Source organism: Solanum pennellii, chromosome 1 (genome assembly GCF_001406875.1).
Source record: "Solanum pennellii chromosome 1, SPENNV200".
NCBI lineage: Eukaryota > Viridiplantae > Streptophyta > Magnoliopsida > Solanales > Solanaceae > Solanum > Solanum pennellii.
In genome coordinates, this window is record NC_028637.1 from 86,516,378 (window position 1) to 86,543,516 (window position 27,139).

General features: G+C 36.1%; 1 protein-coding gene across 5 annotated transcripts; it reads right to left on the minus strand.

Moving 5' to 3' along the window:
• Nucleotides 1-527: 527 nt before the first annotated feature.
• On the minus strand, nt 528-26,436 carry LOC107003063. Of its 5 annotated transcripts, none has more exons than XM_027914011.1 (13): nt 26,133-26,436; nt 24,171-24,267; nt 23,885-23,971; nt 23,571-23,617; nt 20,340-20,397; nt 18,507-18,593; nt 18,212-18,328; nt 17,378-17,489; nt 16,864-16,958; nt 9,987-10,100; nt 9,562-9,773; nt 1,412-1,598; nt 528-1,025 (listed from the first exon to the last, which is right to left on the minus strand). In XM_027914011.1, exons 2-13 carry the CDS (start codon nt 24,250-24,252, stop codon nt 964-966), a joined length of 1,260 nt encoding a protein of 419 aa, XP_027769812.1. In that variant the 5' UTR covers nt 24,253-24,267; nt 26,133-26,436; the 3' UTR covers nt 528-963. The 5 variants fall into 5 exon arrangements, with proteins under 5 accessions (XP_027769812.1, XP_015056901.1, XP_015056830.1 ...); XM_015201415.2 differs by having other exon boundaries at nt 9,987-10,094; nt 18,507-18,620; XM_015201344.2 differs by having other exon boundaries at nt 18,507-18,620.
• Nucleotides 26,437-27,139: the final 703 nt, after the last annotated feature.

The window sequence follows — 27,139 nt, forward strand, 5'->3', positions numbered from 1 at the left end:
TTGGTATTGCTTACCCCATTACCATAACAACATAAGATGCGTTTTTTTAGTATAAATATCTGTCTATGGCCACACAAAATATCTACTTCTAGGCCATAGCAGCCCAGCCAATTAAGAATCAGATAGAGTGTCGTTTTCTTCAAGAATATTGATAGCTACTCCCTCCAATTTGATCAATTCCAGGAAATGGAATGAAATACATGTAGATCTATCACATCATTACCATAACAACAAATTGAGACTCTTCATATTAACAGCAATTATAAACAGATAGAATAATAGTAATGCAATATTCCACTAAGAACACAGTAGAGTATTTGTTTTGAATACAAGCACAAAGCCACTTACCACCAAACTTCCCATAATAGCGATATAACGATGAGTATTGCTAGCAGCTGGATTCCAAATTGGTCCACTCAGAGATTGCCACCTATTGATTACTTAGAAACATAAAAGACCAAAATTGTCAACCAAAACAGCAAGTTGATATTTCCTATTTCCAAATTATGACAGATAGAACAGCTAAATTAAGACACAACAATGAAATCTCTAAAATTGTAATGATACTTTCTATGATTTTCAAAGACTAAGGGCATTAACAAAAGTGAATATCATTAGTACGTGGCGTTCTTTGTACAAAATGATTATCCAAAAGGATATCTGAAATTCTTGATGAGTCACTAGGGTCTGCATCCTCAAGGATGTTTCTGTATGTAAGATAATGCACAATTGGCAGTTAGTTTTCTGAGTCAGAGAGAAGGAAACCTTCATGTATCAGAATCTAAATCAATGGAAGAACTAGCACACCGTCTTCCATAACGGAGTCAACTCTCGAATCTAGTGGAGAAGCTTATGATGGACTAGTCCCACTCCCACCGTTTATCACGGCCAGTCAGCGGATATATCCTACCTTACAAAATGAAGAGGAAAGAGGGTTGACTTTCCTCTAGAAAAAAGGTTCCTTCAGTAATTTTGTACACCTGCACTATTTCCCTCAGTCTGCTGCATAGGTTGTAGCTGCTTGCCTACAAAAACATGGTATTTGTTAGAGACTCCGAAAACTAGAGAGGCATTAGCTTTCTCTAACCATTTTAGATAGCCGTGACAAATTGCAAGTCGTAACACATTGTTGTCAATACAAGAGAGTACAATTCCAGAGGGAATACAAAAGCAGTTTAACACCACAGAGATAAATTCTCTATAACTTTTGTTATATTACCAAGCAACCTAGTTATGACGACACAAAAATATTCCTTTTCAACTGTAACACCACTAAACACTTTCTTATGCAATTTGAGAGGTATATTATAGATAAAATAGAATTCTATTTATCTCTCTGAGACCTAATTATTGAAAACAAACCTGGATATGAATATAGCACTCATATAAACAGACATGGACAGACAAATACCTGATTGGCCTGCAAATGAATAACAATTCGAATTATAGTTGCTTCCACTATTGGCAATGGAGGTTTGTGGTAGGATATTATTCACAGGAAATTGGGCTGTGATGTTCATAGGTGGTGGACATCCCCCAGATTCAACCATTTGAAGTAAACTTGGCTGTTCAACCAACGGAAAGGAATGATCACGTGCCTGTTCCACAAGCCAACATAAACATTAGCAACCAGAAAAATGACCTAGATCAATAATGCCTCAATCCCCATCTAGTTGGGGTTGGCTATATGAATACCAATACCAATAAATCAACTACACCATAATCCCAAGCTACTTGGACTCAGCTATATGAATCCTCTACGAATACAGAGATCAGCAAAGTCTCAAAAAAGATATCCTTCATTGTTCAAACAAGCACCAGAAGTATAGGTTTGACGCATTTCACTCGCATATATATACACCAAAAAGGAACACCTTACACATGAAAGTTCATAAAACCACCACAAAATATTAAAAATCAAAATAGAACCACATTTTCTAAATCATTCTTGTGATAAAACTTTCAAATTTAACCATACCGAGAAAAAAGCGAGCAGAACCCTCATTCAACTACTCAGCAAGAAACTGATGACTATGTTTCACAAAGGGTAAGACATTATTCTCTCCAATGTGATTCAATCAGTATTTTGACTTGAGGACTAATTATCTTGGTCTGAAAAAGATATATGCAACTGCTTTTCAAATATGTCCCAATTCAACACAACTTCTACACCAGAAAAAGAGGCATTGTTCCCATAAGATGAGCAACAATGACAACCTCAAAATCTTCCAAAGCCAAGCTACTAGGAAATTGACTTGAATTAGAGATAGAATAACGATCACGTAAAATTGGATACGAAGCTGTAGAAATGGTGTACATCCTGGAACTGACAAAGATAGAAACTGTTATTAGGTTGAAACAGTCATCATTGCCATTAAAAGAACCCAGAAAAGATATTAGCAGAAGACATATTTTCAATCATTTTCAACTGCCTTAATGAAGCGTTCCTAGCCTAATAGATGAAGAAAGAAATGAGGATGAATTTTACACTCCAGAAACCCGCAAGCAAAAGGACAAGAACACGCTGGAAAAGATAACACAACCTTATGATATAATCATATAAATCCCATTTTTCCGGCAACTACATACAGCCCTTTTAGAAATAATATTCCATGGTTTTCCCTCTTCTCTTTTTTGTTTTTTTGGATCAAGCATTCTATAGTACTCCTTGTCACATCTTCAGTAAATATTTAGCAGAAAATCTGACATCAAGAGGTAGCATATTCTGCACTCATTGAAGGAGGACGTGCAATAAGTAACAATCACATGCTAATTAAGATAAATTTGTCTGCCTCTACCATCTCTAAATGGAGATCACAGAAAAGAACTAAAGAATGCTGGACAAAGCCAAGGAGATGCAGTAGCTGAACTACTTTGATGTGGGAGAAGGGCCACTGTCAACATTTCCCATTTGCTTTATGCAGACGATACCATGATTGTCTGTGAGGTAGACAGAAATCAGGTGCATTATCTGAATCCAACCCTCCTATTTCTCTTTCGTGCTGAAAAATGTTGGATAGGGTGCAGGACCAGAAGCCTTACTGTTGATGACCTGTTGTTAAATACAAACTTGTCAATGGAAAGAAATAGCAAGTTGGCAGTGAATGACACACGGGGTCATATAGTTGGCAGCAAAAGGTATTTGTCAAAGGGCTGCTGCTGGTTGTTTCTTCATGGGCACCATGGTTGTGCTTTCCATTGCTGATCGTTGGCAGGAGTGTTCACACCTGGAAGACTATTGCTGGAGTTATTATTGTTATCCTGGCGAGGAGTTCAGCTTGTCTGTTGTGCTACAGCAGCGTTAATAGGAGTTGATAGCGGCTTCTTGTCTTCCTCATGCTTAAGGAAAAGCTCATGGATCCAGAAGCTTTTCATAATGCACTTCATAAGAAATTGTAGAATCTCGAGCAGAAATGGCAGCAGACCAAGATCCTCAATTTCATAATGCAGAGAGTTCTCAAAATTCAGATCTAGTCACCAAGAATTTTAACAATGAGTTTCAGGTTTGTACAGGCACACCAGCAGTTGCAAGCTCATCACAAAGTGATCAAACTTGATGAAGATAATCTGTGACTGGATGAGAGTCTTTATGGAAGCGAGATGATCGGTCGCGCAAGCTGAAGATTCTTGTTTGAGATTTCTTCACATAAACAGTATACAAAACATTCAGGCAGCTTTTGCAGAGACTGCCACAGCAATAATGGGGGCAAGTGTAGGATCAACAGAGGCCAAGATAGCATTTTGTATTTACTGATCTTGGCGATACCAAGGAACAAACTCAGGGTTATCAACATGTTGATTGTTTTGACAGATGGAGCCATTGAGACACCCATAGAGATCATGACCACACATAAGCATTGAAACTTGAGCTTTCCACAGGGAGAAATTGTGACTGCCTGTTAATTTTATGGGCAATTGGGTAACAGGATTGAATTGAACAATCGTAATGGCATTGTTGGCTCCATCCGCATTAGTCACAGAAACAATAGGGGCCATTTGGACGAGTAAGCAGGAAAAAAAAGGAGAGGATCAACTTGTTGGAGTTTAGAAGTGCTCTGATACCATAAGGAGAGACGGGCAGAAGATAGGAAAATATACATTTAATATTATTTGATCATATGGCAGTACTTATACAGAATACGTACAGCAACTGTATCAACAAGATAAACTTGAAAAGATAATTACTATCGAAACAAAGCCTAAATAGGAGGAGCGAAGGACAGAGTTACAAAAATTTCCTAAAGACTAGGAACTACAAGATTAGAAGTCTACAGCAGTAAGGATCTTGAGTCAGCAGGTAATCATCTGTTATTAGAAATTAGTTATTTTCACCTATATGATGAAAATCTCTGATCTCTATACACAAATCTGGTTGTCTGGGCATTAGAAATTTAAGATTGCATAGCAGAAGTCTTCTGTGGAAGTGGTTATGGAGATACAATACTAAAGATAAAACCTTATCGAGGACGGTGATCAATCAAAGATATCATTGACGGGGCACTGGAGTAGTAAACCAGTAAGTTCTTCTTTTGGGTTAGTATTTGGACCAATTATAAAATACTGGGGCGAATTTGCTATGAACATAGGGTTCAGAATTGGCATTGGTAGGAAATTATCATTCTGGAATGATAATTGGCTAGGACAAGGTCCCCCCAAAGACTCATCCATACTTGTTCAGTCTTCCCTCTATACCTGAAGTTACAATTGAGGATGCATGGCATCAACATGGATAGAAATTAGAATCTCTTATAGAAGATTGCCGAATGACTGGAAATTGGGAGGCTGGTTGAGATTCTGAAGACACTAGAAATCTTTTAGTGTGTAAGGAATGTTGAAGATTCAATGGTGTGGAATGGACAGCAACAAAAATTTACAATAAGTTGTGTCTTTCATCTTATATCAGACACTCATCACACTGTTGCCAATTGATCTTGAAAATTAATTGGAAAATCAAGGCTCTATTCAAAGCGGTCTGTTCCACATGGTTAGTGGTCAGGCAAGCATGTTTGACACATGGAAAATTTAGACAATTCAAATTAAACATGTTCCATTGAAGCTTTTTGAGATTGGAATTGCTGGAATGTTGACAGCACCATCAGGAAAATCTGGAAGATGATACCTGCTGTAATTTTTTGGATTGCCTGGAATGGAAGGAACAGAAAATGTTTCGATGGACTATTAACTCCTTCCGATTCTCTTGATGCCTCTTGCATTAATAGTTGGGTCAATATATCCCCTGTTCGCCTAATAGTTTTTTAAGCTTCATTAGCTCCCTAGTCTTAATCTAATCATATCTACTGGAGCTAACAATCATATTTATGTCACTTTTTTGCATCTTCTTGATAGCATTAATGAAGCCAAATACTTCATCCCCCCCCCCCCCAAAAAAAAAAAAAAAAGAACTAAGGTTTGCTTGGGTTTAAGCACAGAGATGAAATGGTTTTGAGTGAAGAAAATACTAAAGAAAAAAAAATATGAATGCAAGAAAAATAACTTTACACATAAAGAATAGTTATTTGAACAAAAGAATTGAAAAACTACAATTATCCTAAATATATGTGATAAAAACCATGTCAATAAAGTGCAGGAACCATTTTAATTTATAATCTAGATGTGAAGGAGAAGGTTTAAGTTTTTAAAGACCAGTTACTCACACAAAAATCTAATTGCACATACTTAATCACTAAAAAATTCATTCATAACATTTTGTTAAAAACTAAAACATCATTTTGGTAGGCTATATAAAGTCTAACGATACCCTGATAAACCCACAACCCATTGCCAATTAGGAGCATGACGAAGAACTAAAGCACCAACTAAACAAGGTGAGCACTAGTAGCATTTCAACTAGCTTAAGAACATTTTTGTTTTGATAAAGGTAATCAGCACAAAGTGTGCTGGCAGCTGTATTAACAAAAATTAAGTCTGAAGCCTATTATAGATTCATACAAGGCTTCCAAAAACTGTAAGATGGATTCGGTATCAGGGTCACAAATTTCTTTATGCCAAAAATAAAAATAAGAAATACAGTGCATCTTTACTTTTAGTATGGAGTTACTCTTGTCTTCAAAACATCAACTGTTCCTTCCTTCCAAATAGTCACCATATACAAGCAAGAATAGCCCTCCACCACTTTTTTGTCTTACCGTTCCTCCAACATGATTCCATGATTTCAATAAATCAAGAGTGTTATCAGGTATTGTCCATCTCAATTTCACTAAAGCCAGGAAAAGATGCCACAGCTGGGAAGTCAACTAGCTTAAGAACTTAAAAAAGGAGTTAAAGCACTAAGAAGGTAAGACACACTAGAATATAAAATGTGATTATAGGGCACTATTTCTCATGATAAACAGTGCCTTCCCATTCATATTCTGTCAATGTTACAGGATTTTCAACAGGAAGTAAACTTAATTAACAACAAATACGCCTTAATCCCTAACAAGTTGGGGTCGTCTATACGATTTTCACGGATCAAGTCGCTCCATTTGAGCTCATCTCATATACAACAGAAATAAGAAGAAAAAAATTACTAGAAGTTCTCTATATTTTCTACTGAAAGACTTTGATAGTACTAAAAGAACCCTAGAAAACATAGTAAGTAAACTTAGCAACTTCCCACAATTTCCAACTACAAACAATTTTAATGCATGAATTTTGTGAGAAATTTAGGAAAAGAATATTATTGAATTGTATTGTGTCTACATTATTACATTGAGACCCTACTTATAGACACTTGAATACAATCTCTTAGCAAGTAGGATACTATTTACTATTCCTGTTCCTATTCCTATTCCTATTCCTATTCTAAATAGGATTGTATAAGCCTATTATCCTAGAAGGAGGATTGGCATGAAGCCGGAAATTTGGAGACACTTTTCACGGATATACATACTCTGGTACTTCAGCAACAAAGTACAATAGCTGAACTATGAACACCTCATGGGTGGAATATTATATTTAGAAGGCACCTCAATGATTGGGAAATTCAAGAGTTACAGAATTCTTCAGCGTCATTGAAAAATTTAGTGGCTTGGAGACAGAGAAGGACAGATTGCAGTGGTTGGGGAACAGTACTGGGACTTATAAAGTAAGTGCAGCATATAGGAAGTTGAACCACCCAATCATGCAGGCATCGAAATAGCCCTGGAAACACATTTGGAAGGCCAAGATCCCAAACAAAGTGGTCTGTTTTGTGTGGTTACTGGCTAATGAAGTTGTGTTGACACAGGAGAATTTGATGAAGAGGGGGTTTACACTGTGTTCAAGATGTTTTTTTTTGTGGGGAAACTGCAGAAACAGTCAATCACTTGTTCATCCAGTGCAAGGTCACTGGCCAATAGTGGAGTCTATTCCTAAGGCTTCAAAATCATCTCACGGGTCATGCGTGGTAGAATTCCAGAGGCCTTGTACAGTTGGGAAGAAGCAAGATTACAAGCAAAGAACAGAAGCAACTGGAGAATCATTCCTGCTGCTATTTGGTGGACTGTCTGGAAAGAGAGAAATCTTAGAGTTTTTTGAGAATAGGGAGAGTAATATGGAACAAGTAAAATTGAATTGCATTTCAAAAAAAAAAGAGTGTGTTTTTGGTGTAATCAGATCTACTCTAATGACACTGTCTCTATCATTGATGTTTTAGACTCATTATAGGGATAGGACAGTGCCTTTAGAGTTCATTATGTAAATATGGTTCAGCACAACCCATGTACTGATTTAAAGAAATAGAAACAATTACCAATCTAAAAAAAAAAAAGATTGTATAAACCTATTCCTATTTAATAGGATTGTATATAGCTATTCATGTTCTAACACTCCCAATCACACTAGCTTGTTACAAGTGTTATCAAATCCCAAACAATTCATGTACCTAGCTTGTTACAAATGTTATCAAAACGAGGACCGATGAGGGGCTTGGTGAGATATCTGCAAGTTGATCAGTCGACTTCACAAAATTGACCGTCAATCTCAGTGTGCTTGTCTTCTCATTAAATACTGAATTTGATGCATAATGTCAGTCAATCTCAATCTGCTTAATCTTCACATGAAATAATGAATTTGATACATAATGCCGATAAAACATCGAGGGATAAAATTACAGTGTTGAACTTCCCAACCCAACCTTGCAAAGACTGTTTTCAGACCAAAGAGTGACTCACATAATCGACATAGAAGGCTAATAAACTCCCCCTAGCAACAAAGTGCTCAAAATCTAGTATAAAGTATATGGATCATGTTGGAATCAATAAATGAGTCGATATTTAACAAGAAAGTCACCGAAAAATTGGCCGGAACATGCTCATATACTGGAGTATTAGATTTGATGGCTGAAAGTGGTCACAATCTAATAAATAAATTATATGGGTAGGGTCGGAATGATCGCACGACCCAACTAGAAAATAGAAATTATATAGGAAAGGTCATATTGATGGCACGACCCTATTGAAAAATAGAAATAATATGGGTAAGATCGAAATGATGGCAGGACCCTACTAAAAAAAATAATTATACATGTATGGTTGGAATAATGGCACAACCCTACGCAAATCAGATTTGAGGAGTCACCGAAAAGACGAATGAAACTATGCAAATCAAATATGATGAGTCACTGAAAGACATGATATTATGCAACTCAGATATGAGAAAGTAGTTCCGAGAAATCCACGATACAACACAAATTAAATATGAAAAGTAGTGCGGAGAGATGCACGGTGCTACGCAAATAAGATATGCAAAAAAAGGTAGTCACCGAAAGGATGGCAAGGTGCTACACAAATTAAATATGAAAAGTAGTCACCAGAAAGATGGCGTGGTGCTACGCAAACTAGAATGAAAAAATAATCACCGAAAAGATGGCACGGTGCTACACATATTAAATATGAAAAAAGTAGTCACTAAAATGATGGCACGGTGCTACGTAAATTAAATATGAAAAAGTAGTCACCGGAATGATGGCACGGTGCTACACAAATTAAATATGAAAAAGTAGTCGGTGGAATGATGCACGGTGCTACACAAATTAGATATATGAAAGTAGTCACCGGAATGATGGCCGAACGGGCGGCACATATGGATAATAGCCGCCCGCCGGCAGTGGAAGCTCTTACCAAGATCTTCGAGGCTCTAATACCATGTGAGGAATATTGAAAAAGAATATTATTGAATTGTTGTCGTATCTACATTATTACATTGAGACCCTATTTAAACTAGAATACCAAGTAGGATACTATTTACTATTCCTATTTCTATTTGTATTTCTATTCCTATTCTAAATAGGATTATATGAACCTATTCCTATTCTAATAAGATTGTATAAACATATTCCTATTCTAATAGGATTGTATAAACCTGTTCATGTCCTAACAAATTTAATGAATGATAATCATCCAACATAGAAATTAGCCAGAACGGCCAGGGGATGAAGCAAATATAACTATCACTTCCAAAAGAAAAAAGAAAAGGTCAAATATTATCTCAAAGAAGAAGAATTGAAGAAACTGTGACAATACAATCAATGAGGGCATATAAGGTGTCACCAACTAAAACACAAAGCAGAATCTGACTAACCTTCTCCTGCTGGTAATTAATTTGTATATGGGAGTTGTTGCTATGACACAGTATGTCGGCTGGCATCACATTACTTTTTAATACTTTTGGACAGGCAAACTCATTGCCACTGTCATTAGATGATGCCTCATGATACATATAACTGAGAGCTGATCTGAGACGAACTACTCTCTGAGAATAGTACATCTTAGTTGCAAGTGGATGTGGAACATCTGGAGGTAAACAACACACAAAGTACCACGTAAATATTAGCACTAGAAGTTAAGGAAAAGACAATGTAGCAAAATAACTCACAAAATAAATCACCATGAGCATAAAAGAAGTGACCTTCGAAAATCTTTTTGACTACAAAAGTTTAGGACTGTCTTTATAATATGAAAATGAAGGGTAGCTATGAACAACTGAAAGAAAGATGTGACTACTACCTTCAGCCTTTGAACAAAAATTTTGGACTTGAGTGGCAATTTTAACTGCAACAGCACGACTACCAGTATTGTCACTGCCAGCGGTTGACCTTTCTTGATGATCCTCACCTGAAACTTCACAATAGAAACTATAGATGAGCCACTTTAAACAATGAAAAGCTGACCGAGAAAGAAACACCCTCTATTTTTTCTTAAAAGTGAATTAAGAATTTCAGAGAAATGGTTTCAAATCACCAAATTAGTCTTCTCATGTGCTGTCTTGATAGCCTTTGAAGGTAATATCTGGTTTTTCCTTCATCCCAAGAATAAGACACCCCAAAGAAATGTACAGCAAATATATTACATGAAGTACTCTTCTACCACTCAAAAAGTTTGACGATGCAAATTTTGAATCAAATTTTTCTACACAATATGCACAAAGTGAAGCCTAACAAAATGTCCTTGTAAAACAAAGAAGGATGTGCTGAATAGAAGTAGATTTCTTTTCCTTTTCTCCTTTGATAACACCAAAAAAAGAAAACAACTGCAAAGACCGCTAGGTTATTCTTTAGAAGTGGTTCTCCGTTTTGCATGTGATCAGCTTCGAATGCTCCATTATACTTGCTTGCAAAATCTGAAGTCAATCGGACGTTGTTTGGTTCAACTTTGATAAAGATTTCATTTAGAAAATTAACATTACGAGTTTTTTCTTTAAAAAAAGACTTCATTTAGAAAATCCCGGTATTGTAATTTGAGATTTTGAAGTCGTATAGGAAAAACGTGCTCCATTTGCTAATTAGAATGTTCTATTAGGTTCGTATTATTTTTGTGACCCATAAGAACTTAGGGAAGTGATTTATAGTCCAAGGGATGCCTGACATAAGTTTCAAATGAGCGCACACAATACCTAACTCCAATGAGAATAACGCGCAATCTATAATGAATATGGAAAAGTGCAAAAGATGAAAGTTGTAGTCCTTTAAGTCTAGTTTCAAATGCATCAAATTGTTTATCAATCACAGTTATGCAGAAACAAGTTATGAAGGATTTAGTGAAAGGTGTCTAGAAGAAAAATAGGGCATGTAGGCGGAGAAAGGCTGGGAAACTATAAGGTCTCGTAGGAAAAAGACAAAACGTATATGGGTCTTCAGATACAACATGTGAAGGTCATGGTACAACCCGCCAAAGCACTTAGGTTGTGTTAAAGGAACACGGACAGCACCACTTGTTTTGTGAAATTTTGAGCTCAAGCTTGAGAAAAAAATTGGAAGGAGCTTGGGGATCATCCTACCAACTAAGTATGGAACAATTTGAGATTCTGGTGGTAGTACTTTAGGGATTTCAGCACTATCAAGTTTGGGACTATCAAATGCTCTGTTTGTGAACTTTGGGAAAGTGCTTGGTCACAGTATTATGTTGGATGTGAGGTAGGGAGATTTGAACTACTACTTACTTGCTTCCATTAACTAAGCATGAAATAACCAATATGAACTTGTTATGATAACCCTTAATATAATGTAATTGAATATTAAGATATCGGATTGTTTACCTAATATGGGCTATTTAGGAAGTACTCAATATAATGTTGTGAAATATTTGGGATATATGGAGATTTATTGTTTACCTAATATGGGCTATTTAGGAAGTACTCAATATAATGTTGTGAAATACTTGGGATATCCATGGAGATTTATTGAGTTAGGTTTGGGACTCCTCTGTTGAGATAGTAAATTATTGTTTTTGATTATTTGTAAGATGGTTGGGCCACAGTTACCCTTATGATTAATTAGCAGTTGTCTCCTTTTATTAGAGCTTTTATGCTTCAAATTGAGTCCTGACACTTGTGATATTAGATTATATTGGCTTGACTGTCATATTATTTATGGTGAGGTTGGGTCTTGATATAGTCATACATGATGTTTTATGTTATTTATGAGAAATATAGAAGAAGAATTATTGAATTGTTGTGTCTACATTATTACACAAAGACCCTATTTATACACACTACAATACAATCCTTTAACAAGTAGGATACTCTTTACTATTCTTATTCCTATTCTAAGTAGGATTGTATATATCTATTCCTACTTATAGTCTTATTCCTATTCTAAGTAGCATTATATATACCTATTCTTATTCTAACATTGTTGTTATGATTCATATATGCTGTCTTCGGGTGTATAAGATGATTGGGCCAGAGTCACCCTTCACATCCCGATGAGACTTTGCATAAGACGTCAGGCCAGAGCCACCGTTCGCAGCCGGAATCGTAGGACGATTGAGCCAGAGTTACCCTCTGCAGTTTTGAGGTTTTATTTTTGTTGATTATTAGTAAGATAGTTGGAGTTACCCTCCGCAGTTCCAAGATTGTGTTGATTATTTGTAAGACATTTGGGCCGGTATTACCCTCCGCAGTTTCGAGGTTTTATTGTTGTTGATTATTTAAAGATGGTTGGGCACTCCACAGTTCTGGGGTTTTATTGTTGTTGATTATTTGGTCTAGCCATGTGAGTCGGAGAGGGCCTATTATTAAGTTGTGCTCTGACGATGAGATCCTTGGATATATTATCTGTTGTGCAGATTTGAGATACTAATATCTGTTCCATACTTATGATGTTGAAAAATGTTGGCAACATTGTTATTAATAGAGTAATCCTCTGAAGTCTAGTGAGACTCCAGTTTGGCTGCAGGTTTTACTTTTCATGGCACGTCGGGCATTTCTTGGTCCTATTTGTGGTCATTTCTCAACGATGTCGAGTCAAACTGCAAGCTGTTCATTGTAGAGTTTATCTTTTCACGATACATTTTACTTACATAGTTGGCTTAAGCCCGATGTTGTATTTTGAAAACCCTTCACGTGCTCCATGAATAGTATGAGTTGGGATGCGTGCAAGTTTTGGTTTCATTCTCTATTCTGAAACACTTTTATCAGATTCTTCATTTATATTACTTCTCCTAGTTAAACTACTTCTTTGATAAAATATTTTCAAACTTACTTTTCAAAAAAACAGGAGATCGCTTGGAGACAAAGGTCAAGTATCCAATGGCTGAAACAGGGAGACAAAAATATAAAGCTTTTTCATAGAATTGCTACTGCAAATAGAAGGTTCAATTCTATAGATCAACTAAATGTGGATGGCACTGAAATAAATAATCCTAACAGTATTAAAGAAGCGGTGCAGAGTTTCTACAAAGCTATATAAAGAGACTGAGCAATGGAGACCAGATCTAAATCTACATGGAGGAACAAAAATTACTGTCGAAGAACAGGCATGGCTGCAGAGACCATTTGAAGAAGAGGAAATCATGAAATGCCTTAACATGTGTGCTATGGAGAAGGCTCCTGGTCCAGATGGTTTCCCAATGGTTTTCTTCAAAACTATCTGGGTTCCACACCAGCCAAACTTTTGAGAAAAGCTTCAATGCAACCTTCATAGCATTAATTTCAAAGAAACCAGGTGCCACAGAGTTAAAAGACTATAGACCTATTAGTTTGGTAGGGGGATTTACAAAATCATAGCTAGAATTCTCGCTGAGAGGCTCAAAACAGTGATAGATAAGCTAGTCAACAACCATCAGATGACATTCATAAAGGGAAGACAAATAATGGATGCTGCATTATTAGCCAGTGAGTGCATAGATGCAAGAAGGAAGAATGGTATTCCTGGAATAATGTGTAAGCTTGACATTCAAAAAGCTTATGATCATGTGATCTGGGACTACCTCCNGGGGGGGGGGGGGGGGATTTACAAAGTCATAGCTAGAATTCTAGCTGAGAGGCTCAAATCAGTGGTAGATAAGCTAGTCAACAACCATCAGATGGCATTCATAAAGGGAAGACAAATCATGGATGCTGCATTATCAGCCAGTGAGTGCATAGATGCAAGAAGCAAGAATAGTATTCCTGGAATAATGTGTAAGGGATAATGTGTAAGCTTGACATACAAAAAGCTTATGATCATGTGAACTGGGACTACCTCCTCAATATCCTAAGGCAAATGAGATTTGAAGATAAATGGGTGAAATGGATGGAAGTTTGTATCAAAACAGTTAGATTCTCTGTTCTTGTGAATGGTGAGCCAATAGGGTTTTTTGCCTCTTAGAGGGGTTTGAGACAAGGAGATCCACTCTCTCCTTTCCTATTTATTTTAGCTATGGAGGGGTTTGACGGTATGATGAGGTTTGCAATCCAAAAGAGATGGACCACACGTTTCGAGATGAACAATAGAATGGGAGAGGGTAAGGAGATATGCCATCTATTGTATGCAGATGACAAAATCATATTTTGTGAGCCAACCGTGGATAAAATTAGGTTTATCAGACTAATTTCGATACTCTTTGAGAGTAATTCAGGGTTGAGAGTCAACTGGGGAAAGAGCAGCCTTTATCAAGTTTCGGAGGTTCCTCAGGTTCAGAGCTTGGCCAACATACTAGGATGCAGAATAAAAAAGCTACCAACCACTTATCTTGGTATGCCCCTAGGCTATAAACACAAAGCACTAGAGATATGGGATGGGATTCTAGAGAAAACTTAGAGGAAGTTAGCTAAGTGGAAGGCCCAGTACCTATCAATGGGGGGTAGATTGATCTTGATAAACTCTGTCCTTGACTCACTACCTACTTATGTGATGTCACTTCTTCCAATCCCAAAAGTGGGGGTCTGGGAATCAGAAATCTTAGGCTGCAAATGAGAGTCCTCTGAAATGGTTATGAAGATACATCAATGAGGATAAGGCTTTGTGGAAGGAAGTCATTGTGTCCAAGTATGGTGAAGCTAGCCCATGGTGCACGGAAATGGTAACTGATACCTATGGAGTGAAGTATGGAGAACAATTAGGAATTTATGACAACTGATACCTATGGAGTGAAGTATGGAGAACAATTAGGAATTTATGACAATTAATGGAAGACAATATTTGTGTTGGCAATGGAGCAAAGACAATATATATATATATATATATATATATATATATGAGATGAAATCTTTAAATAAGAAAAAAAGATATATACATTCACATTATTATAGTATTAACTATTTACCAGTTAAAACTATAGCTTTGACATTTTTGGAGAGATAGGTGGTTTGATCAAACTCCTTTAAAGGAGGCTTTCCCTGACCTATTTCTTATTTGTGTAAACTCTGAGGTGACAATCCGAGAGTGCTGGTCCACACAGGGGTGGGATATCTCTTTTAGGAGGCGTTTAAATGATTGGGAGATAGAGAGGGTAGCCCTGTTACTGGGAAAAATAAAGCAAGTTTCTATTAGCAGTACAGAGGTTGATATACCTCTTTGGAAACACAACGGTAACGGGATATTTTCTGTAAAGAATGCCTACACAAGAGGTCTCCAGGTGACTAATATAAATACTCAATGCAAGTGGAATTATTTCTGGAAAAGCAGCATTCCTACCAAAGTTAAGTGCTTCACTTGGTTGGTTATCAAAAGGGCCTACCTAAACCAAGAAGTGCTACAGAAGAAGAAGAAGAGATAATTGGTTTCTAGGTGTTTTCTGTGTATGGTGAATAAGGAGAAACAAGCACCCATTTTTGCACTGCAAGTACACTGCTCAGTTGTGGAATTTGTTTCTCAAGATTACTGGCTATAGCTGGGCCATGCCTGAGCATACATCAGACCTTCTTAGCTGCTGGATCAGAAGAGGAGGAAGTAAGAGCCAAAAGAGATGGTGGAGATTGATTCCCTCATGTATATGGTGGTCAGTATGAAGGGAGAGAAATGCCAGATGTTTCGTAGATAGGTCCAATCCCATTCATAAAGTCAAATGGAATTGTATTGTATCTTTACTCTTTCTAGACTTGGTTCTTTCTTTCACAAAATGGTCATTCGCTTTAAACTGGTTGAAATAAATAATGTTTTGAGATGTCCACCTAAGGGGTAGTGGCTCATTAGGTGCCTTGGCGTCTCATGAAAACGAGGTGTTACAGCAGTGTTGTGAAAAGCGCAGAAAAGCGCGCTTAAAGCGCGCTTCAAAGCGAGGCGACCCTTGTGCGCTTTTTTATCTTGAGGCGAGGCGATCTGAAAAAAGCTCTCGCTTCAGATGAAGAAGCGAGAAGCGACCCTAAGGCAAAAGCGCAATAAAGCGCGCTTTTAATAAAAGAAGCGACAATTAGGGTTTCTTTTAAAAAAATTAGGTTTTTTTTTAAAAAAATTTGAAATATAACCTTCTCTCTCCTCACGACTCTTCTTTCACGACTCTTTCCCTTCTTTCTCTCCTCGCGACTCTTCTTTCACAATACTTCTTTCCATTCTTTTTCTCCTGACGATCTCGACTTAGGCTGCCTCTCTCTTCAACCTCGACCGCGACTGCAGGTAACTTTTTGTTCATCTCTTTTTTAGCTAATGTTTATTATTTCATCTCTATGAGTTTCTTTTCTCCTGAAATATACAATCTTCGCCTGTGCTTCATCTCTTCATCTCTCTGAGTTTCGACTACTCTAGTTTTTTCTTCTTCTTCTCTTCTTTTCTTCATCTCTGCTGCCTGCTCTGTTTCTAATTACTGACTGCTGCCTCCTCTGTTTTTTTTTTTCAATTCTTTTGCTTTTTTTTTTAATTTTGTGATCAGTCTAGCAGCCTTGTTGAAGAATAGGAGTTTGAATCTTTGTGATTTAATTATGTTTTTGATTTTTTGCTTTATATGTTATGACTTATGAGTATTTTTGCCTATGTAATTTCTTTCAATCTAAGACTATATTACCTCTATTTAGCTATTTAATATTTTTTTATTTTTATACTAAATGTCGCTTTTTTTAAAAAAAGCGCGCGCTTCGCTTCACGCTTCTCGCTTCTGTGAAGCAAGCCCTCGTCGCTTTTTTCCGCTTCTCGCTTCCCAAAACACTGTGTTACAGTAACTTTATGAAGAAATATAAATCTGGCCTTACCGGGAATAGCTTCTCTTGAATTTGCAGACCAACTCTTAGTAACACCATTTACTGCACCAAAATCAGCTAATAGCTGCCGATTTCCCACAATTAGCCTATCAGATGAAGAAAAATGTCATCAATTTATGATATCAAGAAAAAGGATCTTCATTTTCCCAACACAGTTCGAAGAGATTAACCACTTAATTGGGCCTTAATATGATTTTTCTGGTGCATGTATGTCTTTATTGTATCAAAACTAATCAACTGGTAACTTAAACCAGCCAAAACTACCCTATAAAAGAAGCATCTACCTCAATCTTCAAAATGAAATAATAATACTGCATTCTCTTCACATATGAGCCATCATCAATAGGTTTAATGGTTTACACACCAACAGATGGAAAATTATATACTCCAATGCAATGACTGTTTGATTCCAAATGTTTGTACTAACTGAAAGTTAAACTATGCACTCCGAAAGAGGGAGAGGAAAAATGCAAGGCATTGCCTACATCAAGTGATAAGTGCATACATCTTAGAATTTTCTTCCTGGTGCAAGATTGCACCTTCTGAGCAATCTACAGGTCTGGGATTAACCATGGAACTATTTCTCACACTGGCCACATTTAAGTGTGATGAAATTCCTGCAGTTATACGGAATAAACAAGGCAATCAGCATAAGAACCATATGAATATGTAGGTTTTGCAAAATTACTATAAATCAAGCTCGTGACCGCACAGAAATGCTGTAAGGAAATATAGACGGACAAACAGGTAACTTCTTTATCATTTCATTTGGTGAGGCACCCCTTAAGAAATAGAAGCTCCCAGAACTAAAGTTTCACAACCCTCTCTCCCACCTACATCGAAGCATTAAGAAGGGAACATTTTGTCCAAGTATTGGATTTGAAAAAAGAAAAGAAACTAATCTCCATGTTTCATAATGTTTGACTAGACACTGAGTTTAAGAAAGACTTTTGGCACATAACAAAGTAGCCTTAAAACTTGTAGTCTTAAAGGATGTCATGCCATTTTGTAAGATATAGGAGCATCTCATTAACGGTATAATGAGAAGTTAACAAGTTTTCAAATATAGAAAGGCGCCGTTTCTTTTGGAACAAATTGAAAAGGAAATCATGTTATATACAAAAGTATAGAGGGAGTATAAACTTGTAACAACAACTGTGCATTTAATTCATTAAACAATGTTAGGAACATAATAACAATACAAAGGAATCGTTTAGTTGAATGTAGGAATAAATGGATTTTACAATTAAGCTAAATCCTATGGATCATCAGTAAAGTAAGGAAACTGACTACAAGAATCACAAGGAGTGCAAGAAACATGAGAAAAAGAGGACGATACTTTTATCTTTAGGAAAGGAAACAGTTGAATGAAGCTCCTCCGAACAGCATGATGATGCAGCAAAACCATTATCTAACAATTCAGGTTTTGCTTTCTTTCTGACTGATATAGGTTTGTCTATAGGAAATTAAAGATGGCAAATCATTATTAAGAAATAAGAGAAGTTATACACCATAAAAACAACTTAAAGTATGTGAACGGATCTCAGCTATAGATTACTGCAGAGATGAACTCATAATTTTTTCTTCAAGAGCATAGGACAACCAAAAACAATGTTCATTTAGGGAAAGGATACTAGAGTATGCAGTAAGTGACTTTTTCCTCTCTTTCCTCGGGCGTTTCTTGTGCACGGTACCATCATTGACCTCCAAAGCAATTTCTTCTGCAGAGATTAATGACTTACAAAGCTCTGAAAAGACAAAACATGTTAAACAAGATGGACGACTAGAGAAGGCAAAAGACAGTAGTTGTAAAGCTGGTCATCACTTTCCAAGACTAAAATTAAGACAAAACTCAGCTATGGTGATAATATCTTTTTGAAGTTTGGAAAAGATTGTGAAGAGACTCAACCTGTTCGGCAATTTCAAGGGTCTTTGCGCATACACCAACCACCCAAACGACAGGGTTGATTACTCAAATAAGGAAATAGGAAGATACTGTTTATATGTCAAAATGTTTAAGGAGAAACATTGGAGAGAAACTTCTAATTCAACAAAGTTTCCGTCACAGGGCAATAGTTCTACTACTACTACTTAGTTTTGTACTACTCAATAATTAGGGTTATATCTCTAACAGTAGAGTTTCTACATTTTCTACTGACGAACTAGGGAGAAAAAGTTGAGATGGTATGGAGAGATGGACACGGGCCATCCTGTGCAACTAGTTAAAAAGGGTTAGGGCAATAAGTATTATCTGACTCTTAACAGAGGATATATTCATGATAAGGTAGAAGTCTCCAAGGGGATTTATACTGTTCAGGGTACTTCACTCATAGCATTAAGGATTTGACTTAGATACTCAGATTCTTTCATGTAGTATCACAGCAGAAAAAGTCCTAGATTCAACTCTCACCACTCATTCACAAAAAAGGATATTCACATGCTTGACCCAAAAAATAAAGATAGAAAGAAAGAAAATAATCAAGCACGTACATGAGAGAGTGTCAAGACATAGTTAAACAAATAAAAGCTTTCGGATGAGATGGTTAGAGTACTCAATATGATTAGCCATACAAGCTTATGGAGAATACACTAGTCCTATATTGGCAAAGTAAGGGTCTCCAGAGGCTCCAGAAAATCCATATGTAATCACTAGAACCTGGATACACATGCAGGAGGGTATTAAAGAATATACTAGTCCTAAATTGGTAGTGTAAGGATCTCCAAAAGGGTTTGTAATATTCCGGGGCTTCCCTACTGATAACTCTAGAGGTTTTTAGTTGGATGCTCCGATTCTTTCACATGATATCAGAGTAGACTAACGCCTTAGGTTAAAGTCAAACTGCTATTCAATTTGAAAAAAAGTACTTCTACAGGCTTAACCCAAGAAAATAACCAGCCCCGTTTGTGTTAAAACAAAATTAATTAGAAAAGTATCCTCTCTTTTTCTTTGGGGATACAAGTAGAAAAATATCCTCTCTTACATTTTAAGGTTTGCTTCTAGAAAAGATTGACACAAAACTTAACATATTTCTTATATAAAGTAGCTCCAAAACAAATTTCATGACTTGATATGTATCTGGAACTATATAAAATAGTCAGTTCGAGATCACAAAGCAATTCAAGAAAAGCAGAATATCGTTCATAAAAGAAATGAAAGATTCCCACAAAGATCCATTACATTATTAGCATTGCATTGACAATGGCATTATGGAACTACTTAACAAGATACACATTTCTGCTGTCTTAAAGAAGAAATGATTGAGGCAGATAATGATTTTGGGACTAGTATCCCATAGTTTATCATGTGTGATGTTATTTCCAACTATGATAAGTCCATGCAAATGTAAACCGAAGGCAAAAGCGTCTATTTAAGAGTCGAAATAAAACTATGCATACAACAAACTGATGTATAACTACAACGACACATGAACACAAGATGTTTTAAGTTACTAAAAAAAGGGGAAAACCTGAATGGGCAACGTATTGGCTGGCCTTTATTGGCTTCTTACAAGCATTGCAACACACCTTAAGAACAAACATTCAAGAATCAATTTTTCCACAAAACTATGAATACAGTGCATTTTATTATCATCAGGCAAGCAATCATGTAAGTCATTTTGAGGCAATAGTTTTAAATCTTCTATTGGAGAAATTTCCTACTAGGTGATCAACCATACGTCCTTTCACCAGGTGAGAGTAGATTGTTTGCTGCTAGACTAAAGGAATATGCTTGGAAGGAAACTAAAATTAAAGCAAAATACTGCCATCATGAGATGAGTAACAAACACAAGGGCTTTGAGAGCGTTAATGTTGCTCTCCCTCCATTACGATAAGACTGGCCTACTTTCACTCCACCGCAAAAAGTAAAATTTGTCCTATTTACTAAAATGAAGAAGTTGTTCCTCCAATAATTCAAAGTAATATAAACAATTACATCTCTATATTAAATTTAAATTTGAAACAACATCATTTAAACTTACTACTTCATTTTTATACTTATCAACTACTATTTTGAATAATTCGACATCAAAACCAACACGGTATACTTTTTTTGAGATGGCCAACACAATATATACTATCTAAACATCTAATTCCTAAACCTTGCGCTAGTTAAAGTTGGCCTATCATTATGCTTATGGGAGAAGGGCGCGTGAACACATGTTTTATATATTGTGAACACGTTTCAATAGAAAAAGAAAAAAATATTAAGTTGGATATGTGTGTGTGTGTGAGAGAGAGAGAGCACGAACACATGTTTTATCCCTTGAATATCATTCTAATGAATTCAATTCATCTATAGAAAAGCCTAAACATGTTTTATCCCTTTAATATCTTTTTCCAAAAGACAAATCCAACACTAATACCCAACACTCTGATCGTTCTTCAACAATAAAACAAAACAATTTGGTTTTTAAAACCAAAATAAAAATTGGAAGTCTAAAATTGAACTCCAACTAAGTCTACAACAACAACATACTCAGTATAACTCCACAAGTGGGGTCTAGGGAGGACGGGATATATGCAGACCTTACCCTAGCAAAGTTGTCACGTCTTTGTTGATAGGGTTATTGATTTAGGAACAATAATTTAACTTCTCTAATCCATTATGATGATTGAAGGCGCCAAAATGGAATAAGGTAGACATAGAATCATATAATTGGGAACATCTAGGAAAGACTCTATCCCTTTTTAAGGAGAAAAACAGAAAAAAAATTGCTAGAAAAGTTTGATCAGAAGGCGGACGGACTAATTAAGGGTAGAACATGATGGAAGCTAAGAATCTATATACACGATACCACAAGTGAGAAATAGCTTAGACATTGCTATATACTTAAACTAAGTCTAGTGCTTTCCAAAGTTCTTTTTAATCTGGTTTGAAACTTCTATTAGTGTATTACAACTTGTCTTAAGGCAAAACTTTTTTAGTATTGTGATCTCGAATAGACAGAATGGCTGCTGAGGATTCATATGGTCAACACAAACTATTTTGGGATCGAGGCCTAATTATTGATTGATTAATAGAATTTTGTCCCCCTAATAGAGATACTGCTATCACCAAGGTCATCAAAAAATAGAGTTACTCCTATATTTTCAAATTAATACACAGTGTTGCCCCTCTGCTAAATTTAAAGGTCTAATTTCTCCTAAAGGCAGCAGCCAAAAGATATTTTCAATTAATTCACACTTAGTAGTTATAAAATATTATCTTCCCTTTCTAAACGCAATTTTATAATACCTAATATCTCTTCATATGCGTGAACTAAATCAATATATCAAAGTCCAAAGGACCTCATTAGTTCAACTAATTCTCATGAATATCATCATATCAAATTCACAAGTCAACATTGCCAAAGTATCATAAGCCTGCAAAATCCGACCTTTCTGCTTAGTCTATTGAGACATTTTAGCAACATGGCATTCACATTTTATTTATTTTATTTTATTTTATTTTATTTTTTATGTGTGGCCGGGGGGGGGGGGGGGTGTTCTATCTTTTTCTAGTAAAATATGAAATAAAAGTTCCACCTTAGTTCTCTAATTTTTTACATATAAGATGAGTAATTTATCATAGTAGATGCTGAAGGATGTGGTTTATTCAGCAGTTACTACCCATACACATTCAGACGGAAGTCATAGTTGAGCTCTAATTAGATGTTAGAGTGGATGGTCCCACATTGGTTAGGGAATGGACTAGCAGTCCGCTTATATGAACTTGGGCAATCCTCCCTTCATGAGTTAGCTTTGGGGGTTGAGTTAGGCTAGGTGCCATATTTTTACATGGTATGGTCCATTCCCGTTTGGACTCCCAGCCCACGCTCCAGTTAGGCCTGGGCGTGAAAGGGGTGTTTAAGTGGGTCAAAGTCCCACATTGGTTGGGGAATGGACTGGTGGTCTGTTTATATGGATTTGGTCAATCCTTCGCTCATGAGCTAGCTTTTGGGATTGAGTTAGGCCCAGATGTCAAATCATTACACGATAAAATTACTTATAACCCAACTCTGCCTTAATGTTTCAATTGATGAGTTATTTCTGCCTTAAGACTTATGATAGTCCATGCAGAGTCCGACAGATAAAGCTTATTTAGCTATATACGAGGTTAAAGAAAACATGTATGACACTACATTTATATCATTATCATTCTTCTTTTTTTTTGACAAAGGTAACGGGTTTGTATAAAATCTTCAGAACTAAGGCTGGGATCCCAAAAATTTACATCCCAAAGCTACATAATACATACAACTGAGTAGGCTCAGCAACCCAAAAAAAGAAAACCTATCCGAGGTCCTATTTCATCTTACAAGGATCCTAGAATGTCTACAATTGTTGCAGGATCATCTATATACTCAGAACTACACCAATGACAAAAAGTGATAATGCAGTCCATTTTAGTCTTTTGTAAAGTACTACTGATACTTTCAAAACATCTTGAATTTCTCTCCTTCCAAATGGCCCACCATATCACTGCCGGGACAATTCTCCGTCTGTTTTTGTCTGTGCTACCACTCCCTTCCTTATATCATTATCATTCTATTTTCATGTTTTCTGAACACTGACATAGACCAAAGAAAGACAAATACTCTTTTGTAATGTGAAAAATTATTTGAAACGAACTTGTCTAGCAGTAAAACTTTTGTGATGGTATCAACAAGTAGAACGATCTTAGTCAAGATTGAACAGATGCACTTTCTGGACCTTACCAAATGCAAAGGATCGGTAAGTGGCCTCAAACCAAACACGTGCATATCTGCAAGAAGAGCATGCCAAGGTGATCGAACAATAAAAGCAGATAAAGCAGATATAGATGCATTAAATGGCAAACCAATTGATACACCTGAAACTTCAACACTTGCTACACTGAAATTTCTTAAACTAGACTTAAAATTGTAAATCTAGATGAAAAAGTAAATCTTATCAACAAAGCATGCAAATCAAGCCACAATCAACATGAACTTTTCTCATCTTCCATGCCAAGCAACTGGACTTGAGGTGAAAAAGCTAGAGAACATAATACCTTCTTCATCAATCAAATTTGCTTCAACTGCCTCTCTCAATTCTCTTTGAATGTACTGAGCAGCTAATTTATGGTGGCCTGCTTCCTCTGCCAAGGAAAGAAGTCAGTGAGAAACAAAGGTAAGTATCTCAACAAACAAAAGTAAAAAGATAGTGGGAAAAGAAAATGGAAGTATATGAGACAACAAGGAGTACATCAGACCATGTCAAGACTTATAGCTAACATGATAAAGCACAATTAAATGGACATAAACACATAAACTGCCTGATTGAGTTTTATTATTCACCTGAAGCTGTTCGTTGGATATTTCCAGCTACAAGAAACCTTGTCAAGGTTTCCATTCTCCCACTTCCAAGAGGACATACCATCAAGTTCTTGTGAAACTACAATTCAAAAAGATAAATTTCCAGTAAATTTGAAGAATGGCATACCAGAATATATGTTTGATTAAGTTATGTACTAAGTGAACACCCTATAATTCCTGATGAAACAAAAGGACAAGAAAATAGCTCATGCAGAATAAAGAGCACAGTAAGACTGCAAATAGGGGTCTTCCACCTTATTGCTGCTGTAAGCACTCTTAGCCACCCAACACTTGCAAGTTCCTATTTTTCCTATTTGAATAGGTAAACAATTATAGTGAACGGGCAAGCATTTCCAATTCTTTTTCATCATCAATAGTTACATTAAACACACATGAATAGGTAACGACAATTTTGGCATAGAAAAGATCCGAACTTGATGGCACTTTTCTTTATAATTGTGATTTTCGAGCCAGCTTTCGCGCACCTTGAGTGCTCCGACGGGATATTTGTCCCCTCCCACCAGCAATAAGTAATGGCTAATTATGTCCACCAAAGCTAGGAGCCTAGGATAGATGGAAGAAATCACCTGGTGCTTTTGTCTTTGCTGGGATTTGAACAAGGTCTCACGATTCTGATTCAACTTCACTGACCACTAGGCCACACCCTTGGCTGCCTGAACTTGAGCGCGCTTACTAGCTAAAATATCGTAAAACTCCTATGGCATTAATGTGTATCAGGGTAAATATCTACTTAACATGAACAAAAGATTGCCCTTCATTAGGTAGATACTTAAGTAGGCTACAACCTCCGCTCTATAAAGAATTCTAGCTTTCAAAGTTAAAGCATCAGGAAAATGGAAAACACTAAGGAAATGGGTAACAAATAGAAGGCATCAAGTGCAGAAGTCATAATAATAAGCAAACTTCTGATTACAAAGTGTATCAAAATTTTCTTAGAATGTTAAGCTAACCTCAAAATGTAGACAAATTAGGGTATTGGACCCATTTGTAAAGAAGATGTGAATTCTTTGTCAAATTCATTAAGAACATGTAATAGGATATCTGTTTATGGGCGAAAAACTTTGATGAGAGTAAGCAACCATAAAAATAAAGTTCAAGTGGTAAAATTGAGGAAGTTCCCATGTTCTATCATCAATTACTTGTTGTCAATCCCATGTTAGTTGGAGTTAGTTATATAAACTACCTCCATTTCCCTCTGTCGAGTATTCGAAGGATTCATCATTGTTAGACCATGTTTAGATTGGTCATCAACCTATGGGAACCCAACCCCAAGTAATATTCTGGAAAAATTAATTTCAGCAAAACTAGAACTGCAATTATCAAAATTTTATCCGATAAAATGCCACAAGTATCCATGATGAAATGTTTCACTTATCCAACAAAAAATAAAATACAAAAATGCAAAAGGTCCTTTTTTTCATTATGGAACCAAAAATGCATGTCCTGGTATGTAGCACTATGTGTATGAAAATACAAATAAAAATCAATGAGTGCTCAAAAGAAGGTTCAGAAAACAGGTAAGTCAAGTACAATGATCATGAACTGCACCTCGGATTATATGGCACAATGCCATTGCAAAAGTCACACGTAAACTGTCAAGTGACAACACTTAGACAAACAGAGGAATTTTCCGTTTCTACGTTACATCTTCGACCACATTTACTAGATTTCCTAGACAGATAAACATCAAAATACCATATATACATATTTATCCAAGTATACATACTAATCATCATCAACAACATGAGATATATGTACGAAATTGTGAAATTGAGGAAACGATTAATGAATAACGCTTCAATTGAATCATCATAAAATGCCTATAATAGAATTCAAAATATCCTCTTTCAATAAAGCTAAAATAAATTTTAAATCTGCAAAAATAAATCAAATGAAAAGAAATGGATAACACAGCGACATTACCAGATTTCACCGTGTGTGATCACTTAGAATTTCGAGATTGACTGTTCGGTGGGTAAACGATGAGAATTTCACAAAATGCAGATGAAATTGGGGGAGAGTAAGCTGAAATTCAGTTCGGAAAACGTGAAGAAGGAAGAAATGGGAAGAAAACCGACAATGCCGATCATTGAAACCCTAGAATTCCGTTGAAGAAGTCGGCATTGATATCAGAAATGACGTTGCCGATGAAGAGGCGAAGGGAAAACAGAAAAGAGGTGGCAATTACTGAAGCGCGGCCTGTTTAAGGAAGGATGGAGTAATATTAATTGGAGCTAATGACTATAAAACCCTTTAAATTATCAGTTCTTTTGTGAGTTTATACTTTTAAAACAATATACTTATTTTTTTCTCCAAGACTTTGCATAAAAAAGCATAGTCCTTGACATGCACAATATTTATTTTAAATATGTTTTAGTATTCAAAATGTTCAATTAGATGTAAGATAAAAGGACAAATATACCTCGAAATTATCGTAAATGGTATGCAGATATTCTCTGACAAACTTTGTGACATTGGTACCACTGTCGTCTAAATCTAGAGCATATATACTCTTTATACTAACGGACATACATGTGTCATAATTTTATCCACCGACCGACATTATTATAATATTGGATCAACTGATAAGATTGCACCACGTGTCCCTATTCAATTTTTCATTAGAGCGAATGACATATATGCTTTAGTTTTTGGATGGCAGAGGCACTAATATCCCAAAAGTATAACAGATAGTATCTACATGTCATCTATATGATAGTTCAGGGATAGATTTATCTTTTTTCCCTTAGATGTATTACCATTGAGTAAAATGTTGTTCTAATTTATAATTAAGTTATTAAAGAGTCTTTTTTCTATTCTACTGTTACTTTAGAATTATAGTTTTCAGCTAAAGTTATTGTTGTAAAAAATCTGGCGGCATTATCTTCATGGAGTCAAGCGTGAGGTATCCATTGATCAACGCAAACATG

Bases quoted from the DNA above. Each gene is read 5' to 3' on its own strand.
- LOC107003063 (XM_015201344.2), bottom strand. From the start codon at position 24,252: ATGGTATGTCCTCTTGGAAGTGGGAGAATGGAAACCTTGACAAGGTTT. The intron at 23,972-24,170 runs GTGAATAATAAA...TTTCCTTGGCAG, and splicing joins TATCCAACGAACAGCTTCAG to AGGAAGCAGGCCACCATAAA. The intron at 1,599-9,561 runs GTTAGTCAGATT...CTTGTGGAACAG, and splicing joins TTAATTACCAGCAGGAGAAG to GCACGTGATCATTCCTTTCC.